The sequence below is a fragment of the Aptenodytes patagonicus genome, chromosome 8 (genome assembly GCF_965638725.1).
Source record: "Aptenodytes patagonicus chromosome 8, bAptPat1.pri.cur, whole genome shotgun sequence".
Classification (NCBI taxonomy): Eukaryota; Metazoa; Chordata; class Aves; order Sphenisciformes; family Spheniscidae; genus Aptenodytes; species Aptenodytes patagonicus.
In genome coordinates, this window is record NC_134956.1 from 3,080,485 (window position 1) to 3,103,256 (window position 22,772).

General features: G+C 36.0%; 1 protein-coding gene across 1 annotated transcript in view; it reads right to left on the minus strand.

Moving 5' to 3' along the window:
* Window positions 1–22,772, minus strand: part of SYN2 (synapsin II) — a 192,526-nt gene that overhangs the window by 109,126 nt on the left and 60,628 nt on the right. The window contains exons 2-4 of the mRNA XM_076345983.1: window positions 11,835–11,892; window positions 9,312–9,403; window positions 5,371–5,527 (exon numbers count right to left, since the gene is read on the minus strand). Of these exons, the coding sequence (XP_076202098.1) occupies window positions 5,371–5,527; window positions 9,312–9,403; window positions 11,835–11,892 (307 nt within the window). The remainder of the gene's footprint in view (window positions 1–5,370; window positions 5,528–9,311; window positions 9,404–11,834; window positions 11,893–22,772) is intronic.

Here is a 22,772-nt window from a genome sequence, read left to right on the forward strand (position 1 = left end):
TAGAAGTAGCAATCCAGCTGTTATAATGCATGTAATTAGTACGTCACAGTCCAGGTTTAACTGAAATAAAGTGTTCTATCTATAGCAGCCATGGACATTGAACCTTTCACTCCCTAACAAGTAAGTCAGAGTCTGCATGTTTAGTATACTCACCAGTTAATTCTACCTCACTGCATAATTCCACTTATTGGCAATCTGCTATACACAGTATGGGTGAAGAGCTAATAATCTGTGGTATTCCAAGACTGCACCCCTATCACCAATATTTGCAACTGAAGCTAAAATCAAGAGCAGGGTTCAATTGATGTAAACACTTAAGCATGCAAATTTCACAGAAATCTTCATAAGAAGTGTGCAAAAGGATGCATGCAGGACAGAAGAAATTTTAAAAAAATTCAACCCAACACACTGGAAAATCGTGGAGTTTTTTAAAATATTATTTCCCCAGCCTGAATCATAAGCATGAGATTTTACCTATTACTGCAGCACAGCCATTATCATCACATTTTCCAGTTTCTAGCCGCTGCAATTACTTACTTTGCTTACCTACATCGTGTACTATCAGAACGATTACATACAATCTCATAAGCCTCAGTTAAGGAATATCTCACTTATTTATTGAATGACATTTTCTAAAGGAAAACAGAGATAATAAAATATCTAGATTGTTACTTTAAATAATATCAAATCGTAACTTTGGGCAATTAAATATGCTCTTTTTTTTCTTTTTACTAGTATAAAACTTTCATATATGCTTTACAACAAGGTTCTGCACACCATTAGACAGGAGTATAAGATGGATCACGAATCCAATGAGGAAAGTACACATTTTTGCCTCACCTTAACTCGATGTAACTGTAAATTAAACTAGGTAAAATTTTTATCTCATTTGAATGGTACAAGGCATGCACAAGACTATTACTTTGCAACATGACAATGCAATGAAACATTCCAACGTGGTAAGAGAGGGTATGAACCTTAAAATGGTTCCTCCACAGCTCTGCATACACTCACTAACAAGGAACTTAGTCTTCATTTATAAAACTCATACTTTCCCCCCTAAGCAAGTAGCTTTCTGACATTCTTACTAGCATTTAAGTGAAATCCATCTCACAAGCCAGGATCATGAATTTTTCATGAGGTAGGCGGTAAGTATTATCACAGAAGTGAAATAACAGTACTGTAATAATTCCAAATCATTAACATAGTTCAGTTTGCAAACACCTCACCACACACATTCATTTCAATATTTTCTTTGCCATGGTTGCTAGCATCCTAACTTTTCAAAGGGTTATATGGTGCTTTGACCTTTTGACATGGATTCAAGGAACTATGTATGTCCTGACACCAGAAAACACAAGCTTTAAGACTTGTTTTCAGAAATGTTTTTAGTATGTTCCTGGCAACCTTCCCACTACACCCCCATCTTTCAGTAATATACCTCAGATCAAATACAAATTTGCTGACTGTCTATTGGCAAAGACATAGAAACCCATGTGTGTCTGTAGACACAGTACGAAAAGAGTTGTGCTGAAAAATTCAAGGCAGGTGCTTCAGTTTCTAACACAGGGTGTGAATCCATCCTCAGGACTGAAAACAGACGCTGTGCATCTGGAGCTGTACATTCTAAAAAAAACAAAGACGTGATACTCTGAAGAACAGTAATTTAAAAACCAAAGATCTTGTACGTTGGATTCTAACTCTCATTTTATTTGATAGCCCTTTTATAACTAGTCTAACTTTCCTGACTTACCCTCCTAGCTGTTCTATATTCCTCCTGATTTTACACTGATGTAAGTAAGATCAATTGCCCATGACTAATTCAATAATTTTTCATCCCTTAAAGGCCCATTCCATTGGACAACCTATTTTTTTTTTCTGCTGTTACAGAAATTGCAATTCACTTCTGCCACTCAAATTTTACCTGCAGGAAAGTCAATCTATTTCTCACCAAGTAATAAAGATTGTTACTTATGGCTTTATCTAGAGTTCTGATTTCTAATCTTTCATAAGGCTTTTGAACTTGCAATTTTTATAGAAATAGCTTTCATAAAAGTATCAAGTCATCTGTGTTAACAAAGGAATTGTCCAGAAAAGCATCCTGTACATGCTATGAAGAAAGGGGGCTAATCGATGGTAAGTCTAAGCACTCGCTTGCTTACTTGTACTACTGCAAAATTGACATGGACACTCATGACTGCTGAATACGCCTTCTGAAATTCTTTCTGACAGTAAGATGTACTTTATGAAAAGATACACGTGTATGAAGTGGAACTGACTTTTTATACGAATGTTAAGACTACAAATAATATAAAATGTAATCGGAATTAGAGTGAATTCTAGTATTTAAGCCATGATGAAGACAACAGAAATTTAAATAAGAAAATGGTCTTAACTGCAGATGTACAATTTCAGTTTCACCAAATCATGAAGTTCGGTATATGAGACTGGCAGGTGGTTCAATACCTTTAATCAGTGCTGTAAATGTTGAACTGGTTTCTGATCAAGGAACTTGCAGAATAATTTTGCTAGTTTTCTCTAGTTACAGTTTAACTAAGTTTGTATCAGTTCACCTTAAATATGTGTCATTTTAACAGTGGGGAACACTGCTTGATTCACTGGCCTAAAGTACATCCAAGAGCACGGTATGGGCGTCAATGGTTTTTATGCTTAATGCTAGCACGTAGCAACAGATTGAGGAGTGCGCCCTAAAGCACCCAAAAATAGCCTACAGTTTGCAGCCGGGATTTCACATAGGCAGGGTAGCGTGTATGAGTTAGGTGTAATTGAATAAGCTAGAAGACAATATTAGCAAAATCAACAGTCCCTGGATTCTGTTGCATTATTTGAACGTTCATGAAATTCATGAATCAAAGGATCAGTGGATTTTTATCCACAGAGTATTTATTCTGGGCTTGATTTGAAACAGGTTTGCATGACTTCTTGCACTGTTTACCTTTCCTAAATCTGATGAAGATTCCATGATGCTCTGGGATGAACATGGTTGTCTCTACATGTCCCACTACCACAAAGAACAGAAGTCAGGATATTCCAAGTTAAATGCCCAAACAAGCCCCCTCATGTTTGTACAGAAACTATTTTTGTGCTCAAATTAAAAGTCCACACTCCTAAGTAGGGTCCAACTAAAATACAGTGCCATCACATATTCAGAATGGGAACTGATCACACATTCGCAGGCTTCGCTTACGGTCACAGGTAGTTAAAACACAGAATTGAGGCCATTGGTGGAGCAAAGCATGATCATGTTCACAACACATGAACGTTGCCTACTCAGCCTCATTGTCCATGGACTTGCAGAGGGGGGCATATGCTCAGGCCCTGCTCTGTCTATTATGCATCTTAATGAAAACCACTCCAGGGAACTATAGAAGATAATTAAAACATGAAAGATGCTACTTTGAAACATATGACCTGTCTGACACTTTAAAATGTCTCTAGAATAGTTATTTCTGAGAGGAAATACCTAAAAGATGTGAAGTGGACTCTTGTGGAGGCTGTGCAAAATTTGAGTATTTCAAACAAAACGTATTTTGGCTGTCAGATGTATAAATGGCAAGGTAGAAAAATCTCAAAGGAAATAAAAAAAAAAATCATTCTTCTCTTTGTTCAAATAAAATAAGTCAGCTTAAAAATATTTTCATTTCATTCATATCTAGGCTGAGACAAACTACAGAAATTTCAGCCAAAAAGGAAATTTTCGAAAAAAAGCAAAGATACAGATATGGCAACTCAGAAGAGAGCCATTTCATCATGAACTGTTATGTCACACCTTAAAAAAGCTCTACCATAATTCAAGACTATTTTTGAATTATTGTAACTCTAAATTCAAATAAAACCTTATAAGCATAATACTTTATTATTTGTTTGTGAGGTGTACTGTATAGACAAAAAAAAAAGCTATGGAACATGACACATATAACCTTGTATTTGCTTTTGCCAGGTCTTCCAGTTATTATAGTAAATATTCCTACAACTCCTAGTTACTCCCAGTTGTTATTATTATGAGAGTGAAAAATCAGCAGAGAAATTTTATGTGCAACAAGACCAGTTGTAAGAAAGAGATATCTTTATTGGTTTGGTGGAAGAACAGCCATGACACTAATGCCACCAGAAGAATATTACAAGGAGCAATTATTCATTTACTTCTTATTGCATCATTATTGCATATAAATGCTACTGTTATTGCTTCATCGCCCAGCTTTATTGCAAACAATGAATCAAAGCATTAAGAAATGCCACGCAGCGTAGAAAATGTGATGTATTAAAATAATGGATTCAGCAATGTACAATATGTATTCTGAGAAGTTATAAATGCTCTATCAATTATTTATTCCCCACTGTAGTTTACTGCAACATAAAAGTATGATAAAATTAGCTGAAAGAGGTCTATGTTAAAATCTGCTGACAATTTTTTGGAGGAATTTTCATAGTTAGTGTGAAAAAATAAACATCTTCAAGGCAATAAAAAAGTATTATGGTAAAACTTCCCTTTGGTGTGAAAAATACTGACAACTGTTCTTTTCTTACCCAGACATCAGAGGAAGAAGTTACGAAGCTTTGGCTATTTATAACAAGTGGTATTCCTTAAAGTTTCATTAGCTCTTGGGCAACTGGATACATCTATTTAAAGGAACAGTGATTGCACCATTGATAGTCATCTTTTACAGCACCACATTTTAACTTGTTGGTACTAATGTTTAGTCCTCTATGAACCAAAAAGATCACCAAATTCTACCTCGATCACTACAAAGCATGCAATGAAAAACTGAATTGGCTTCTACACTAAAACTGGCAAATATCAGCGACTCTCCCGTGTACCTCATTACTCTAGGTGTAACTGAAAAGACTAACTCCTACCCCATATGCACAAGATCATGAAAAGAGCTTTCAAATGAGGAAACGAATAGCTTCAGATTTCCTTGCTAAAGCATAGCCCCAAAAATTTCACAGGCATGAGGAAAACACTGGCTAAAAGTCTGTTTAAATTATGTTCAAAACCACAAATATGAAAAATATTCTCAGCTTGCTTTTCCCAGGCAAATTGTGAATAAACACACTTTCCTTACTTGAGGAAGTACGTTAGCAGTGGATAGGCTTTCTGTTAGTTTCCTCACTTATTTCATTATTTGTACGACAAATATTTTTTTTTCTCTGTCTCCACACTGCCTACACTGGCTCTTTGAAAAATAATTTAAATATCTTAGTTTACTTTTTATTCCTTTCACTATTGCTTCACTGCTCTGCTAAGTAACTTTGCAGTTTGATACTCAATATTCATGAAACAAGCAAACAAAAAAAAAAGTCACTAACTGTTTCTGCACCAGAAGAACTTTTCGGTACATCACTTACCACCCACGGTTTGTCACAGAAGTTATAGATTGATTCCAGGGAGTTGACGCTAGGGATGCCTGCGTACTGCATTCCAATGATCAAGTTACGGAAATCTTCATTTTCTGCCATACTGAATGAATGTTGCCGAACAAGAACAAAATCAGGCCTGAATGACCTAGCAAGAAAAAGATACGTTGCCAATAGTCAATGATCAAATTGTTTTCCCTGTCTAGCTGATGGATAGAGAAGTTCTAACAGAACACCCAAAACAAAGGTAAATGCTACAAGACAGAAACAATTAATAGGACATTATGAAAATCTATACTGTATCATTCTTAACTGCTGTTCAGAAAACATCAGCATCCAGTCAATAATGTGACTCCATTAAGAAGAGAGACAAATTATCATGGCTTTTCAGGTTGTTCTCCCACTGAAAGATAAATCATATATATAAATTCTGAGTATGTTCTTAGTTTATGTACACCAGTTCCTGAGCAATGAAAATCAAAAATTAAGCAGGCAAATGTCTCTGCCAGAAACTTAAGCTTCTTGGGAACAATTTTTTTTTCACAACTACTGTCAAACTCTTTTAAAGACAGTAAGAGATGAGGCAACCCCACTACTTGCAAAAGGAATCATACCATACTTGGAGATAATCACAATTCAACTTTTGATCAAGACGCTTGTCAAAATTAATTTCTATACTTACAGCTGCACTTTTTTTCCCTCTTTCTGTCTGGTATCTAATCAGGATTTCCCCTGTTGCAACCTCTGTGGCTTCTTGTCCTATCACCATGCACCTTTGAGAACAGTCTGACACCATCTTCACCTTACTCAAACCCTGACATTTAGTTACTGAAGAAGGTTACGGAAAACAGAAGACATAATGCAACAGGACAGAGCCACCAGTACAGGGGCAATTCGCTCCTAAACTTGCCTGTTGAAAGATTTTCCTCCTTATTCAAATTTTATAGGTAGAAAAAACACTGACTAGCTTGAAGCTACCAACCTCCTGAAAGAGATATAACTGCAGGGTAAATTAAATTCGTGTAGTAAATTAGTGTAGTTATTTACATGCCTTGAATAAATATAAGCTGTATACTGGAGTGAAAAATTCCAAAGGTTATAAAATGATTCCGAAATCCTACTCTAGTAAAACAAAACAAAACCAAAACGATTAAAATTCATGTTAAAATCGCTTAAGCAGTTTTGAGATTCCAGCCTGAATGCAGTAGTCAAAGTATATTAGCTGGGTTCTTAAAGTTGGCTTTCAAATGTAATGCATGATTTGGCAAAAGCAACATTATAAAGATTTGCTGTCAAGAGTCATTAAAATGGCACTGTAGACCGATGACCAAAACTTGTAAAGAAATGCGTGCCTTTAACAAGTTTCAAAAAAATATTTGTAGCATAGTTCTGAGAATTTGTGATCTAGGTTTCATGGTGGTGTGCCAAGTGTTTGAAACAAGGAAATTCAATTTACTGGCACAGCATGAGTATAATACTTGGAGGACTAATGATGCCTTAATCAAAACTGCAGACCACTCGGTGAAAGAAAGAGACCCCCTCTATCGCTTAAAATAGTGCTGAGGGGATTACACATCTCAAACACAGCACTGTGTTTTTAAAAAAAAGAACAGAAATGGTCCTTTAAAATAACGATTTAATGAAACAATTGGGGAATCGGGGGAATGTACATTAAAAAAAAATTATATATTTTGCTTTGCAAAAACTCCTCAAAGGGACATGATACATTTACATAATTGTTCTAGTTCTGCAATTACCGCTGGACTGAATGACTGTGTATACAAAAGAAGGTCATGGGAAAAATTTTAATCCTGGCTCAAGCATTTGTAAGATCCAAAATCTCAGCATTATATAACATGAGATATAATTTTTCATGGCTTGATTTTCATTCACGAAAATGAAACAAGCAGGTGCCTGTCATACAGGTTTTTTCCTCCTAAACTAAGGCAGCAAAATTTTGTCATTGAAATTTCTATGATTTTGCTAACTAACATTTTGCTCATAAATGATACAAGGTCACTTTGGACCTCACATTAATAACACATAAGACTTTTCATCTCAGTATTCAGGCCTTTTTCATAATATGCTCATAGTCCATATTCAATATGAACTTTGATACTAGTGGGACCAGCAGTTTCTCCCATCTCTGATAGTTGAGACAGACAGAAACAAAGGAACATGCCACACATCCTATTGTCTGACCCATATTTAATGCTGCATTTCTAATGAAGTTTCTTATCAACTGAAAATGTAAAGTAATATCCATCAGTAGCTCTTAGTGACACAAGAAGCACATTCCAAGCTTCAGGCAATAAACTTCACAAACCGACTAGTTTTCAAAAACATTCTGTATCTCCGGATAATTTACCATAGAAACAGAGACTTGCTGTCCCATCATCTCTGCATATCCTTCTCACCAGAAAGCATGCACACGTATGCAGATATCTTACACAGAGTTGTGAGAAATTTGTCAGGTAGTTCTATTTGGTTAAGTAAATTAGCCATAAAACTGGTAATATTATAAAATCCTTTGTCATCTCATTATCAGAGTTACCTGATGACGCAAGATTTCTCTGTTTCTTAATATAAGCAGCAGTTTTACCAAGTTTTCTCATAAACTGCAAATATACATCCTTGTAGATGCTATTTTCTGGAGGTTCCCAACTCACATTAAATATTGACATGTTTTGATGCTAACTTGGCCTCAATGTTCTTGTTTTGTTTGGAAAATTCTCTACAGAAAAGCCACTAAGGCTAAGGAGCAGTGATCAAGATTTCCTGGCTCCAAAACTTCTATTGTTGGGGAAAAAAACCCCAAAAAACTAAAAAAAAAAAAAAAAAATCAAATCTCTTACTCTTCTAAGGAAATAATGTTGTGGATTTGGCATAAGTGGTTGTTGTATTAAGCTGCAGTATTTTTAGAACACAAGAGATTAAACAGCTGTGAGTGTTAAAGCATAAAGTACGCTTATTTTCAATATTTTTTTCCCTGACTTTTTTTACATGAATGAGTAGAAATTTTCAAATCTTTTATTTGGACAGATGTTGTGCAAAACACGAAGATACAAGACATGCTGTATGCTGTCCAGCTCCCTGAACTCCTACTCTTGCCTAAAGATAAACGTAAGCAGTAGACTACCTGGTCACTGTTAGTGGCTTGATCTGCCTTTCTGAATGCAGTTGTTCAGCCAAACGATTGCTACACTTAACTCATACGTAACTGCACTGGCCAAAATAGGAGTAATTCCTACAAATTAGATAAAATTTAGGACTGCCTAAAATAATTTTGCTAATACTTACTTATGCTTTTACTTTGCCCAGACGTACCCCTGTTTTCTCCCCTTACGTTTACAGGGCTGTTGACGTCCTCACTGAAAAAAAATGGTAAAATTACCCTGCCTTCAATTGGAATAATCCTTTTTGGACAAAACAGCCTATTAGGAAATCTCAGGCTTTTAAACTGAAGTCTTTCAAACAGACAGTGATATTCCAAGTAACTATCCTGAGAGAAGTGCTATGACTTGGCCTGTTTCAATAGAAAATATTCAACACTGGATATAAATACTGCTCATCTGGAAAGGTCTGGCATGTACAAAAATCACCAAGACTCTCTTTATTTCTGAAGCAAGGATAAGACCCAAATCAATAATTCTAACTCCCAGTCATTTGTTCTGTACACCAGACTTCATTCCCATCTTAATCAAATCCATCTTTCATGTGATCAAACTGTCGAGAGATTTCCTTCGTGTCACAAACAGGACTTACTGCACTGATCAGATACTTTATTTCCTACTTTTCATGCCAACGACCAAGGTGTGTTGCATCAGTCAAAAACCCTATCGCACATATACAAAAAATCATTCAGTACCTTTCACATGCATACATTATGCCATTTATTGCTTTTTGCTGTTACTCTATTTAGTTTTTCTTACCTGACAACTTTAGTGCCATTTCGAAATACTTGGATATCTACTGCATAATTGCCATCAGCATGGGCTATCAAGTTGATTTCTGAAAATTCTGCCTATGAAAAGAAGACTCACATTAGTCAGTCTGGTTTATTTTACCTTTTTTTTTTTTCCCTAAATCCCTTCTTTTAATTATTACTATCTGAACTGCTGACAGTATACATTTGGAATATAATGAGCACTAAGAGGATATTAATCCAACAGTATTTGTCACATATGACACATCACATTTGAATAAATTCTAACACAAAGAAAGCAAAAAGTAAAAAACTTTATGAAAAAGGACTGTCAGGCAAGTGTATTTCCTCATTCATGTCTGCATAGAAGTGTAGAGATTATATTTTTGCTTTGTATGGTGTTATCAAAGAGATTAACACAGACTCAACAAACATTTTCATAAAGCTTTGAAGAAAATAATACAAAAGCAATGTTAAAATAACTATGATAAATAGAATATTTTCTTATAGCATTTAGTGTCTCTTCATATACTCTATCCCTTTCTATTTCCTTTATGTGCATTTACTCTTCATTTTAAAAGATCTGGTGCTAATAAACAATTGACTTGCAAAATTCACAAATAAAGACCTTTTTCAAAGTATCTTCTCACACTGGAAATGTGGAATTTAAAAGGAATCACTTCCATACTCTGAATCTACAGTTATTTGAAAGGAAAGAACAGGATGTTTTTCATTTATCCAGTGTCTTTCATCAGCTTAGACTCTCAAGGCACTTTACAATAACATTACACAGCAGAATAATTGAAATGCAGCCAACTGTCTTCCAGTGGATAAATAAAAGCGTCTTTGCTATCCCAGACACTAATACAGAATAGAGTGTGTCAGAATTCTCATTAGTCTCCTCTTGAAAAATGGTATCACTGAAAGTCTTCCTAAGTAAAATCTGTGTAAGGCTTTCAGAATTTAGCGTTCAGTTAAGGCAAGTGTTGACTACTCTAACCACCATTCCAACTCAATGGCTTAAGTATGTGCTTGATTTCAAGCATGGATGTCTCTTCGTTAAATCCCATATGCTTATATACTTTCTTGGATCAGTGTTACAATGTCCTAAACACAAGGGGCAGTTTTGAGATTATTGTAAAAACAGCGCAAATGGTGAGAGATTGAAATATTTGTATACATGCTGACAATGTTAAAGAATCATTTAAAATCTATTTAATCTGAGATTGACAACTGATCTCTCCAATTAATAAATCATATTAAACAATCACAAGGATTTCACAATATAGATTTTGTAGTTAAAAGCTTAGTAACATGATAGAAAATATGGTATGTTATAGAGAGGTTGCTGTAAGTAGCATAAAAATAAAATAATGCTCTCTGGTACAACTACACTAAAGTAGTTGTTAATAACTCTGTACATGATTGTCACAGTGTTAATGTGTTACAAAGTGATTAGTAGGGTTCAGAAACTTTCAATCTCTTACTGATTAAAGGTAGTTCTGGTCCTACAAGAGACCACATGAAGAAATTCTACGCTTACACAGAGCTTTTGTTAATATTAACGAGACAGCGTGCATGATGTCAACTGCATGGTCTAATCTAGGTGTAAATGGTATTTTAGGACAAAATAGCTTGTCTTCTCTTTCCTGTCTCTCCCTCAATACTCCTGAAGATCCCTGGCAAAGCCTTCCATGTTTCCAAGCCAAGAACATGAGCAGATATTCAATGGTGTAAAGAATGGAGCAAAGCTAGATGCTGTACTATTACAGTGAATTTAGATAAATTGAATCCACACAGCTAGTGATAGTTTTCCCCTCACTCTTTGAAATTCCAATGACAAAACAATTCAGTTTAAGTACTGAAGCTTCTTACAGTAGCATTTGTTCACAGAATTCAAGATTGAAAAGCAGTGAAAAGACTTATTTACTTCCCTAGTTTCAGATATATAAGCTCAAATAAAATAGCCATAATTGTAATGCACCCTGAATTATATCTCCATATTTATTCAGTGCTTTTTTTAAAAAACCCACATGCTAGCACTGCAACCAGAGCGTACGTATATTCTTAAGTGAAGGAATTAGTGACACAGAAATGCAACATGTAATTCATGGAGTGTCTTGGAAATTCACAGTCTCTAAGCAACAACTTTTGAATACAGTATGTTTTTAATGTTGTACAAATTATGGTCAGAATTCTCTAAAAAGAGCCACGTTAGAATGAAACATAATTAAATCTTTGAGTGTTCTACTTAACTTGTGAGGTTTTTTTGAAGTACAAAGGACTATTTATCTATCTATACATAGATGCATATAGAATCATAGAATCATTTAGGTTGGAAAGACCCTTAAGATCATCAAGTCCAACTGTTAACCTAACACTGCCAAGTCCACCACTAAACCATGTCCCCTAAGCGTCACATCTACATATCTTTTAAATACCTCCAGGGAGGTATGTATTTGTACATATACATGTATTTGTATAAATACACAGATATAAAAATAACATTCAGATTAAGTCATTTAGTTACCTGTTCAACCTTTATGTCATATTCTCCATGGACCTTTTTTCCACGAAAAGCCTTGGCCCTGCAGCAAAAAAGGGAGAGAGAAAATCAAGGAGATATATATATCTGTAATCAGTAGCTACATAACAGCTTCCTGTATGACCTTCAGCGTCTTGAAAAATACACATATATACTAACTGAATCTACCTACTACACATACACAATTCTCCTTCCTTTGACGTCCTTGTATCCTTAACATCCCATCACGCAGTATTTTGTGATAAAAAGCACACATAATGTGATTTTCAACATTAAAGTGTATACTATGAAATATGTATTTCCCAATTAGTTATTAATATAAAATGAGTACCACTAAAAAGATGCAATCCTGCTCTCATTAAAGTCAACAATGACAGTGGAAATTCATTTCAATGTGAACAACAACCTAACAACCACTCATGTTAATCTTTATCCGCTCAGCTTATTTAGAAAAACTGGTTTATTGGAAACACTATGCTTAGAAACTTTATATCGTTTTTAAAGAACATATCAGAGGTACTGGAGACTGTTCTCCCCAAATTTGTGAGTGCCTGATTTACTAATCAGTTTTGCTTTTTCTAGACTATAACTTGAGACAGTGTAATTAATCTGAAGGAGAGTTTATGAGTCATTATTATGCATCAGGATTGCTGTGATAAAACGGAACTGAATTCAATGATCCGGTCTCCCAGGCCTAACAAGCAGACATTCTTCCAGGAATCTGTCAGTTGTATGCCTCAGGCAGCATGTATCTGCTTTGGAGTAAACGGGAATTAAAAAAAAAAAATAAAAAAGTCTGTTGATAAAAGGGAACTACTCTAACACTTTGAAGTTGGAAAAGGGATACAGTGTCAGTCTCTCTCTGCACCTTCTTTGCTCAAGCCAAAGCTTAGAGGAACTTTTCCACTTTTATTATATGCAAGCAAAAATCTGTTGCACAATCCAAAAACAGAACACCACAGAACATCTTCTCAAGTGTTTAAAAAAAAAAAAAAAGTAACTTTGTCCATTTTGGACATCTGACAAAATCTTATTATATTAAACTAAATCTACCTCATCAGTGAAAGTAATGTATACTACATATTAAAACAATTCATTATTGCTTTTGGAAAATCCTTTTCCCGCTGAGGTCCAGAAGAGTTTCACCATTGGTTTCAATAGTGGGAGAACCAAACTTCATAATAATCAACGGAAAACACTGCCTTTGGCAACATATTTCTTAAGGAAATCTTAGGTGTCACGGATAACAGATGGTAGAAAGCAAAGAAAGTGTTTATACTGAAACGGCATACGAAAATATTGCCCAACAATTAATTCTGTACAAATACACAATTGGTAAGAAGATAACAATGAAGAAAGCATTTGCATTACTGGTTTATACTGTTTTCTTGTAATAAATACACATGAAATATGAAGTCTGAATTCCATTGTTTTATTACAGGAGGTGCATACTCAGCAAAATGTTATCAAATATTTTTGCCAATAGCTAAAGTAGCAGTTAAATACACTGTATTACAAGTCTAACTTCAACGAGTATTATTCATCACTTATTTTTCTTTCCAAATTTGTTCTGAAATTCCATATGGGGAATATGAAAATTACCTCTTGACAACTTTGAAGATGTCTCGACATGGCTTAAGTTTTATAATGCTGTTTATATTGAAGCACCAGCTGGACCATGTTAATCTAATAGGTTCAGGAAAAGCAAGGACATCTGTATTACTCTGGGAGAAGTCCACAAAAGCCAGACCAGAGAGGAAGGTATCATGTTCAAAGATAACACCACATCTGCCTCAGGAGAAAAGCAACCAATTCATAACAACAGACAGCTTAAATGTCTTAGTTGAAAAACTAAGATTTACCACTTCGAAAAATATTTAAAACTCCAATTCTGATCCCCATGAGCGCTAAGTCCATTGCACATATTGGATTGTGCTCAAAACATTAGTTAATTATTAATTAGTGAGATGCTATTCCTTTAAATTCAGCCTTTCTACTTAAACATCATTTAGATGAGGCAACCTTTAAACAACTGAACTCTAGCATAATTCACATTTCAACAAATGACTTCAGCTTTGAAAACAAACAGCAATATTAAGTACTGAAGTTAAACAATCTGGGGCTTGAAAACAAACGTGACATTTAAACATTTAAAGAGACTTAATTTCAAAGTACCTTTAACAACTTTTATAAAAATGTATAATATTCAATAATATTCTCCAAATGTTGAGCCACAAACTGCAAGAATTTATCTTGATATCACTAAAAAAAAATAACTTACAGCAAAAAGTCATGACTCAGTCATTTCAGAACAATCTCTAAGAAATTCTTAGCATGAGTTTGCTGTGAAACAGAACCTAGTGTTCATTTTATTTACTGTACTTAGGAAATAGAGTCATGCCCTGCTTGACTTATTTCCTATTTGCAGTATGAGACATGTGCAATCCTATCATAAAGACATTTATTACTTGCTTAAATTGATTGTTTTTTTTTACTGAGGGGAGACGGGGAACAAAATTTTTTGGTGTTAGTGATTTACAGAATTTCACCAAACTGTAGTCTGTAATTTGTGTTATGCCTTATTACTCTTAGTACTGAGCATGGAATACCTGTATATCAACTCTCGGAGCACCTCCGTAGAAAGTAATGCTTTCAAGGTCAGCATCTCCAGGCAAGGCATTTGAGAAGAGTGTGAGGTTAGCTGTCAGCACGAGTAAAGTTAACAAAACAAATATGCCCCCAATTCAGGTAACATTTGGCTGCCCATTGTTGATGATTTCTTCCATTGTATGTAGGGAAGAGAAGGAAAGAAAGCGATACCATTATTCATCTGAAACTCACTGTGTAAAACAGTTGCTTTCTAAAGCCTAAATGTAGAGAAAACAGACAGCTCCTAATAGGAATGCCGCCTACTGGAGTTATTAGCATGACCTCTTATAGTCAGAATCTTTTAAAAGTATGTGAAGTATTTATGCATTTCTTGCTTCACAATTCATTTTCTGGATAAAAATCTTGCACAGTTAAAATTAAACTATAGAATATACAGTTGCCATAGATGCAGCCTAATATGAACTCATACTACTTACTGAACTTTGGCAAGGACAATGAATGAAGTAGTAATCACTAAAAATGATTCAAATATACACAAAAGACCTGAAATATTTCCCTCAAACTACACAGCATCTACATACATTCCCGCAGTATCTTACTATGCCATGAAAACACTGTGGTTTTATTTCATATAAACGAACAAAATATTAAAACTGGTGCTACTTTTAACTGGCAGCAAAAGCAACAGGAAAATCATTTGCTAACATGCAACAGGTTTATACTTCTTTAATTTGCATTCTTTAACACCGCAACGCAGAGCTTATCAGCATTAAAGTCAAAAGCACGCATCCACCAAATATGTGGGGTCCAGCCCTGCAAACCACTGCTCACGTGTGTAAATCTATTTTCACAGCACTGCATACCCTTAAACACTGCAATTTGCACTTGTCAATTTAGTGCAGCACTTGTAGTCTGATTTCTGTACAAATGCCATAATGTGCACAGGAATTAGTTCCATTTGAACACTGATTTCCAGGCATGTCTGAACAGTGAACTGGGAACTAATTAGTGATCCTATCAATAAGAAGATTATATGCTCAGAAATAATTATAGTGCCAGTTTACTACAACAAGGGAAAAGTCTGTTCATCATTTAGAACAGTAGCACCCCCTAGAGTACACAAATTGCAGACTGTCAACATTTAAAAACAGCTAGCATTAATTTACTTCAAGCAAGGTAATGTATGTGTATGTGTGTGTATATATATGTACACAGTAGTCTCAAATAACTGGTTCACTGGAATTATCATACGCATGTAAACATTTTGGCAGACTACCGACACAGAACCAGCCAGACTTCCACGAATTTAAAAAGTGTGGTACACTAGCCTCAATGACAGAATAGACAATGTTGAACAGAAAGCAAGTCCAGTCTTCAAGTTAAAATCTGTTTGGAAATAACTAATTATTTAATTCAATTTAAAAAAAAAAAAGGCAAATAAAAAAAAAAAAAGTAGATTTAGTCTCAAAGTTTTTGTACCAGAAAAACTATGGTTTGTATATGCTGCTCTAATTTCATGCTGAATCAGGAATAGCCAATCTACCTCCAGCAGTCAGTATTTTCTAATAATTTGATGGAAATATGACTGTGTCTAAGATGTCATCTGCATCCCATTTATACTGCTAGGTGATCCAGTAAGACAGAGTACTTAAAAATATGGAACACTGGCATAATCATAGAATCATAGAATATTTCAAGTTGGAAGGGACCCGTAAGGATCATCAAGTCCAACTCCCTGCTCCTCGCAGGACTACCTAACACTAAACCATATGACTAAAAGCGTCGTCCAGACACTCCTTGAACTCTGATGGGCTTGGTGCTGTGACCACTTCCCTGGGGAGCCTGTTCCAGTGACCGACCACCCTCTCAGTGAAGAACCGTTTCCTAATGTCCAATCTGAACTTCCCCCAGTGCAGCTTCGCTCCATTTCCTCGGGTCCTGTTGCTGGTCACCAGAGAGAGGAGGTCAGCACCTCCCCCTCGGCTGCCCCCCTTGAGGAAGGTGTAGACTGCGATGAGGGCACCCCTCAGCCTTCTCTTCTCCAAGCTGAACAAGCCAAGTGACCTCAGCTGCTCCTCATTAAGTCTTGCCCTCGAGGCCTTTCACCATCTTGGTCTCCCTCCTCTGGACACACTCTAATAGTTTGATGTCCTTCTTATATTGAGGCACCCAAAACTGCGCACAGTACTCGAGGTGGGGCCGCACCAGTGCGGTGGGAGGTGTCTGTCCCACTCTACTCGACTGGTTCGCAATGCTGTGCTTGATGCACCCCAGGACACAGTTGGCCCTTTTGGCTGCCAGGGCACACTGTTGACTCATATTCAACATGCCACCAACCCAAACCCTCAGATCTCTTTCTGTGGGGCTGCTCTTCAGCCTCTCGTCCCCCAATTTGTATGTATAACCAGGATTACTCCATCCCAGGTGGAAAATCCTGCACTTGCTCTTGTTAAATTTCATATATAATACATTTGGTAATCTTGGCTACTGTCCTGTGAAAAAGTATTGAACAATCTAATGAAATTATATATATATATTAGAATTAACATTTCAGGGATATAATCTAGACACATTCTAAGTACACGGTTTTTAAGACAGCAGTTTTGTAAATATATTTGTTGTCAATATGAAATCAAAAGTATCTGCCAAGGAAGTAACGGCTTAAAAACATGATTGCATACATATCATGAACCTGCAATAAAAGATCATTTAAAGGAGTAAGATTATTACTTCTTGCATATGCTGAGGACTTTTTAGACTGTTACGCAGACTTCTGTGAACAGATGAAAGCCATAAGAAACTTATCAAACATAAGCATATGATAAGATTTGCATAGTGTTTTCATTTTACATGACCTAATCCACAATCTACTGAAACCAGTGGGAATCTCTCTATCAACATCAATGGGCTCTGCAACTGTCCGATAGTATCAACATTTGCTATACCGACATCCAACCAACCAGCCTAGCTAATAAAAGTCATCATTTGGAACTGCTATGATGATGCTATCATGACTAAATAGAAGAATTTATTAAGAATACTGTAAACACGCTGGTTTACAGACTTTCATTTATTTACTTGTTCCACGTTTCTGCAACAAGAGACTGATAAGAGACTGTTATTAAAAAAGTAAAATATCCTATTTAAAACCTGACTCTTAAAGACCTTGCTACTCTTAAATGTGTTACTCCGATTCTGCAAAGACCTATTTGGATTTAAAACGTTCTTTTTTTTCTTCTGCACTGTAAAGTTATACTTCTGGCACTTGACCCAACCAGTATTTTACTCTCACATAAACCAGTTATTTAACTATTAATTAATATTACTTCATACAGAAATTGTCTTAAAAGAAGCAGACCATCACCACAAAATAAGTGATAGAACATATCAAATGGATAACCTTTAGTTTTAGTAGTGCTCCCTGGTGAGTTGGATTTCATTAGATTAATGATAATCTCCATTATGAGGAGCCTGTAAATTTGAACAGCAGCACATTTTATCAGCTCTGAAATAGCACGGCTTATTTTAACAGGTTCCATAGCTCACATTTGTATCAGGCCAGTTAAGTTTTGCTGTTAATCACTCGGTTTGATGAAACATCAAATTCAATGGAAGCATTGTAATGGCAAGGACGCACGGATTGCTCTTTCCAGTTATTCACCGTGTGATCTGACAATCCACAGAAACCCTAACTGAAACTCGATTAATTTCACAAACACATTTTTTTTCCCAGTATGACAGGCAGGACACAATTAATGCAGTTCTTCATTCTAAGTCACAGCCCTAACCTTTTGAAGGGGAAAATATACTGTTCGTACAAAAAAAGTGCTAGCTTCTGCCAATAAGGTAACATATAAACATTTGCATTTTAGCCTATTTTTTAATCTATCAAGGTCACAATAGAAATGATTTCTGAATATTTTCTTCTGTGCCCAATGGCACAACATGGTCATATTTTTTTGGATATCACATTGTTTCCACCGGTACAATACGTCTCGGTCTTCAATGTATATCTTTACCTGAAACCACTGTCTCTACTACTACTACTATACCAATCTCGTCAATCATAATATATGGAAAGAGAATGACTAGGAACAAAACCAAGCACTTATGGTCCTAGTGTATATTAGCACATGATGGAATCATCCCAGATGGCCTAATATTGGAACCTATCACACGGTTAATTCTATCAAGCTAACAGGATTTCTTCATTACTGATGTGCCCAGTTTTATCGAGGATCATGAAAGAACCCCAGCAGTTCAAACTTAAGAGGGCAGCAGAAAACGTCTGTAGGAAACACTTCTCTGGTTCAGGGCTTTCCTTCCCTGACTTGTGTAACTTGGAGCAAAGAACTTTGTTAAATACACGCTTAAAAAACAGAGCTCCTGCATGCAGCCTTTCCTCTGCAGAGGCACTGAACTGTCATACCCTTCCCCATTTCCTTTACCAGTGACAGCTAAACTCATGAAAAAGCAGAGAGTAAACATTTTTCAGTGGAGGATTTTCCTGACCAAACAGTAGAGAAGTTGCCCAAAGAGATTCACCTCTAAAAGTGTATTAAAAAAGAAAGCATGAACAATCTAGAAATCATAGAATCATAGAATCATTGAGGTTGGAAAAGACCTTTAAGATCATCGAGTCCAACCGTCAACCCAACACCACCACCCACTAAACCATGTCCCTAAGCGCCTCATCTACACGTCTTTTAAATACCTCCAGGGATGGGGACTCCACCACTTCCCTGGGCAGCCTGTTCCAATGTTTCACCACTCTTTCAGTAAAGAAATTTTTCCTTACATCCAAATAAAGAATGCAAGCTTATTGAGCAGCAATTATTCCATTTCCCTTTCTGTGCTGCACATCCCCCTTGCTAGAAAGGGTTTTTTTTCAGAATAGCTTTATGTGTGGCACCTTCAGAGGCTTCCACAATCTCTGACTCAATCCCAATTTTTTTCCTCCTAATTTATTACTAGCCTTTTTTTTTTTTTTTAAACAAATTATCCTGTCCCCTTGGCATACATCAGAATGTTATCTCCTTTAGCCTGATTATTCAAACAAGACAGAGCCATTTTATTCTTTCACAGCACAGATCTTCCAGCCCAAGAACCATCTTTGTTGTTTTAATCAGGAGCCCTTCTATTTGTCACTCTGTTCTGTGCCTGAATACAGTGTTTTCACTAGAGATCTAAACAAGAAGAAAACGCCTCCTACTCCTGAATCTCTCATTTGAGCTTAAATTTTCTGGGTCTTTTGAACTGCATGCTTTACTGAAAATGCCTAATTTTCTGCCCACTCAAGGTGAAACAAGTACTCTTTCATGACCAAACGCTAGTCTGCCTTTCTGGTAATGTCTCAAAATCCCACACCTCCGATTATGTAATATTTACCATTAGCCCATTACTTCTGTGCAAGATTTATAGTCACAACGTAATTTCTGTGGGCTGGTTTTTTTTTTTTTTAATTAGATGACAAATGAAACTATTTTTAAACGTTCATTCCCTCATCACTAGAAGACCTCATATGTGATGCAACATATTATAACCTTTTCCAAATCTGTTAGACTCATTAGAATGACTACTACACTTTCCCATGGTTAGGTTCATAAAAATATTTTGTACTCATGAGAGAACAGAAAGTCCCAACTTTTATACAGGAAAACATTACTAGCCAATTTACAAAATATTGCTGTTCTAAATACCGATGAAGGTTTTAATGGTTCTTAGTGCTCTAAGACTCAAACTGCATATTCTGCACCAGTTGCTCTCAGTTCCTTAATCTTATCTACTATAGCCAATGTAATAATATTGCAGGCTAAAGTAACAAAGTTAAATTTGTCATTTCCAAGTCTCCCTACTAAGTAGTCCATTCTTTCCAACTTCTCATTCTGTTGACAACAAAGATAAAGTGGTACAAACCGTTAATGAGCAATTCTACTGTTTAGAAAGTAAGGCACTCTAAATTATCTTGAATAAGTGGCAAAAATGTCACACAATGCAGCCACTGGTGACTGGTTTATGACAGAAAAAACCCAAACCATCTAGAAATAGCATCTAGAGATACTTTAGTTTACTTTTATCCTATTGAGGTAGAGAAAATCAAGTGAGCCTAAAAGACTTTACACTAACAGAAGGTAATTTCTGACAACATCTGAAACGCCATAAAAACCAGCATGGAGTGAAAGAATCTTTGAGGCTGAATCCACATTATCGATAAACTCTTCAGCAGAAATTTATCTGCCTTTTAATTTTTCTATTTATACTGAATTCTCTAAAGTGCTTTAAATGCCTCTAAGCAAGATGTGTGACTCTGTGAGGTGAGAAAATTTGAATCATTTGTGCCTGGAGACGTTACAAGGTGATATTTCATATATAACGTGTTGGGCTATCACATTGTTTGAATTTTCACCTTTGAGGATCCTGCACTTAATATAGAAACTGTATATTAAAAACCTCTCCAGCTAATTCCCCTCTGTGCTCGTCCTATAGATGAGATTCTGAACAAAGTAGTCAACATGAGGTAAGAAAGAGGGGGAAGCATGCAAAAGTTATGCATGTCTGGAGAGAAAGTGGGAGAGACAGTGCACACCCTTTCAGCCACAGCTTGTAGTTAAATCAGATGTAGTACAACCTCAAACCTTCAGTCTCAATATCAAACCTTAAATCTTCAGCCCCACACAGGGACAAGACCCAGGGGAAACATGGAGTAATGGGAGAAGAAAGGATTACCACAAGTGCCAGAATATCTTATTAGAGATATACATACATATATATATACACACACACACAAAACCACACTCAATCAAAAGAGTGGCCTTTGCAGAGAATGGCAGTGATGGTACAGGCAAGTCTGAGTATTTTTTTTTCCCCAACTGGACCCCCACAAGCATTTCACACCCTTGCAGCAATACTTCTGTGGCCCTACCAATACCGAACTAGATTTAAATGAGTGAAGGATAAAAAGATTTTTCACAGATCAGCAATTGCTCTGATCTTTGGCTCAGAGATGATTTCACCTCCATCACGTAGATCTGGGGTCTCTTCCAATTCTACCACTAGCTTCATATTACAAGAATACTAGAGGCCCCATTTGAATCAAGATCCCAAATAATCAGTGTAAAACAGTCTTTGATGTTTCAATTTTTTTCATGCAACAGAAACTTACGCTTAGACTTAACACAGTCATGTGCTGCCCTGTTTCTCCGACCAGATAAATTAGAAAACCTAATCTTCATAGCTCTCCTTAAGTAACTTGGTTTAGCATCTTCATAGATGCAGTAAAGAGAGTGTATGGCTTTTGCTGCCCTCTTCTGTAGGAAGAAATGTATATCAGATTGGCTAAAAAATTGTTTCCAATCACAGATAAATAGAGATCCATGGTCATCTTTCTGGCTTTAAGGTAGCTGCACTGGTATCAAACCCTCTTTGAAAGAATAGCAGGGGCAAGGTAGCAGTCACACACAGGAGCTGGTTGAAAACAGGGGAAATACTTCATTATCATAAAGTTAGGCGTATGTTTGTGCTGAATGATGAACGTTATGCATGACATGTAGCACGAACTTAACTTGTAAATAGTTTTAGATCTACTAGAAAAAGCATATTAACAGCAATAGTACTATGTATTTAACACAGTGTTAGCAAAAACCCACAAGGGATTAATCACTGACATCAACATGGATTAAATGAATAGCAATTGCTAATGCTTTGTATAGTCCTTTCCTATTTGAAGTTGAAATGATCAGTATTATTAAGGGTTTTTTTTTCTCCCTCACACACATGCATGCACATACACACACTCAGTTTCCATTGGCTTCATGACAGTCTCCTCTGACCCTAAGTAAGATTCCCACTGTATCGGAAAGCTGGGTAGTACCTCCAATGCAATACCCCCCCAAGAAAAGAAGGATTTCATGCACTGTGCTCAGCAGAACAAAAATATTAATTTATCTGTTATTATGGAAAAATGAGCTTCAGAAACACGCATTTTATCTACCCACTAGCTTTGGAGGAAGGTCCAGAATGCTGCCATGAAAAACCAATTGCTTCAAGATACTCAAGTTACAATAGCCATCAGAAACGCATTATACCAATAATTCTCAGTACAAACGGATACCAAGAAAATAGAAAATACTTTTGCCGGGATGACTTTTTCACTTTTTTTTTTTTAAACCACATTTTATGCCATGTTCTGCAGGGAAACACATGGAATGGTGTAGCAGATTATCATTTTGCCACTTCCAGGGTACCTCCATATATTTCTTCTCTGGTCATACTTTCAGACATACTGGTACTTTTATCCTAACAAATCACCACTAG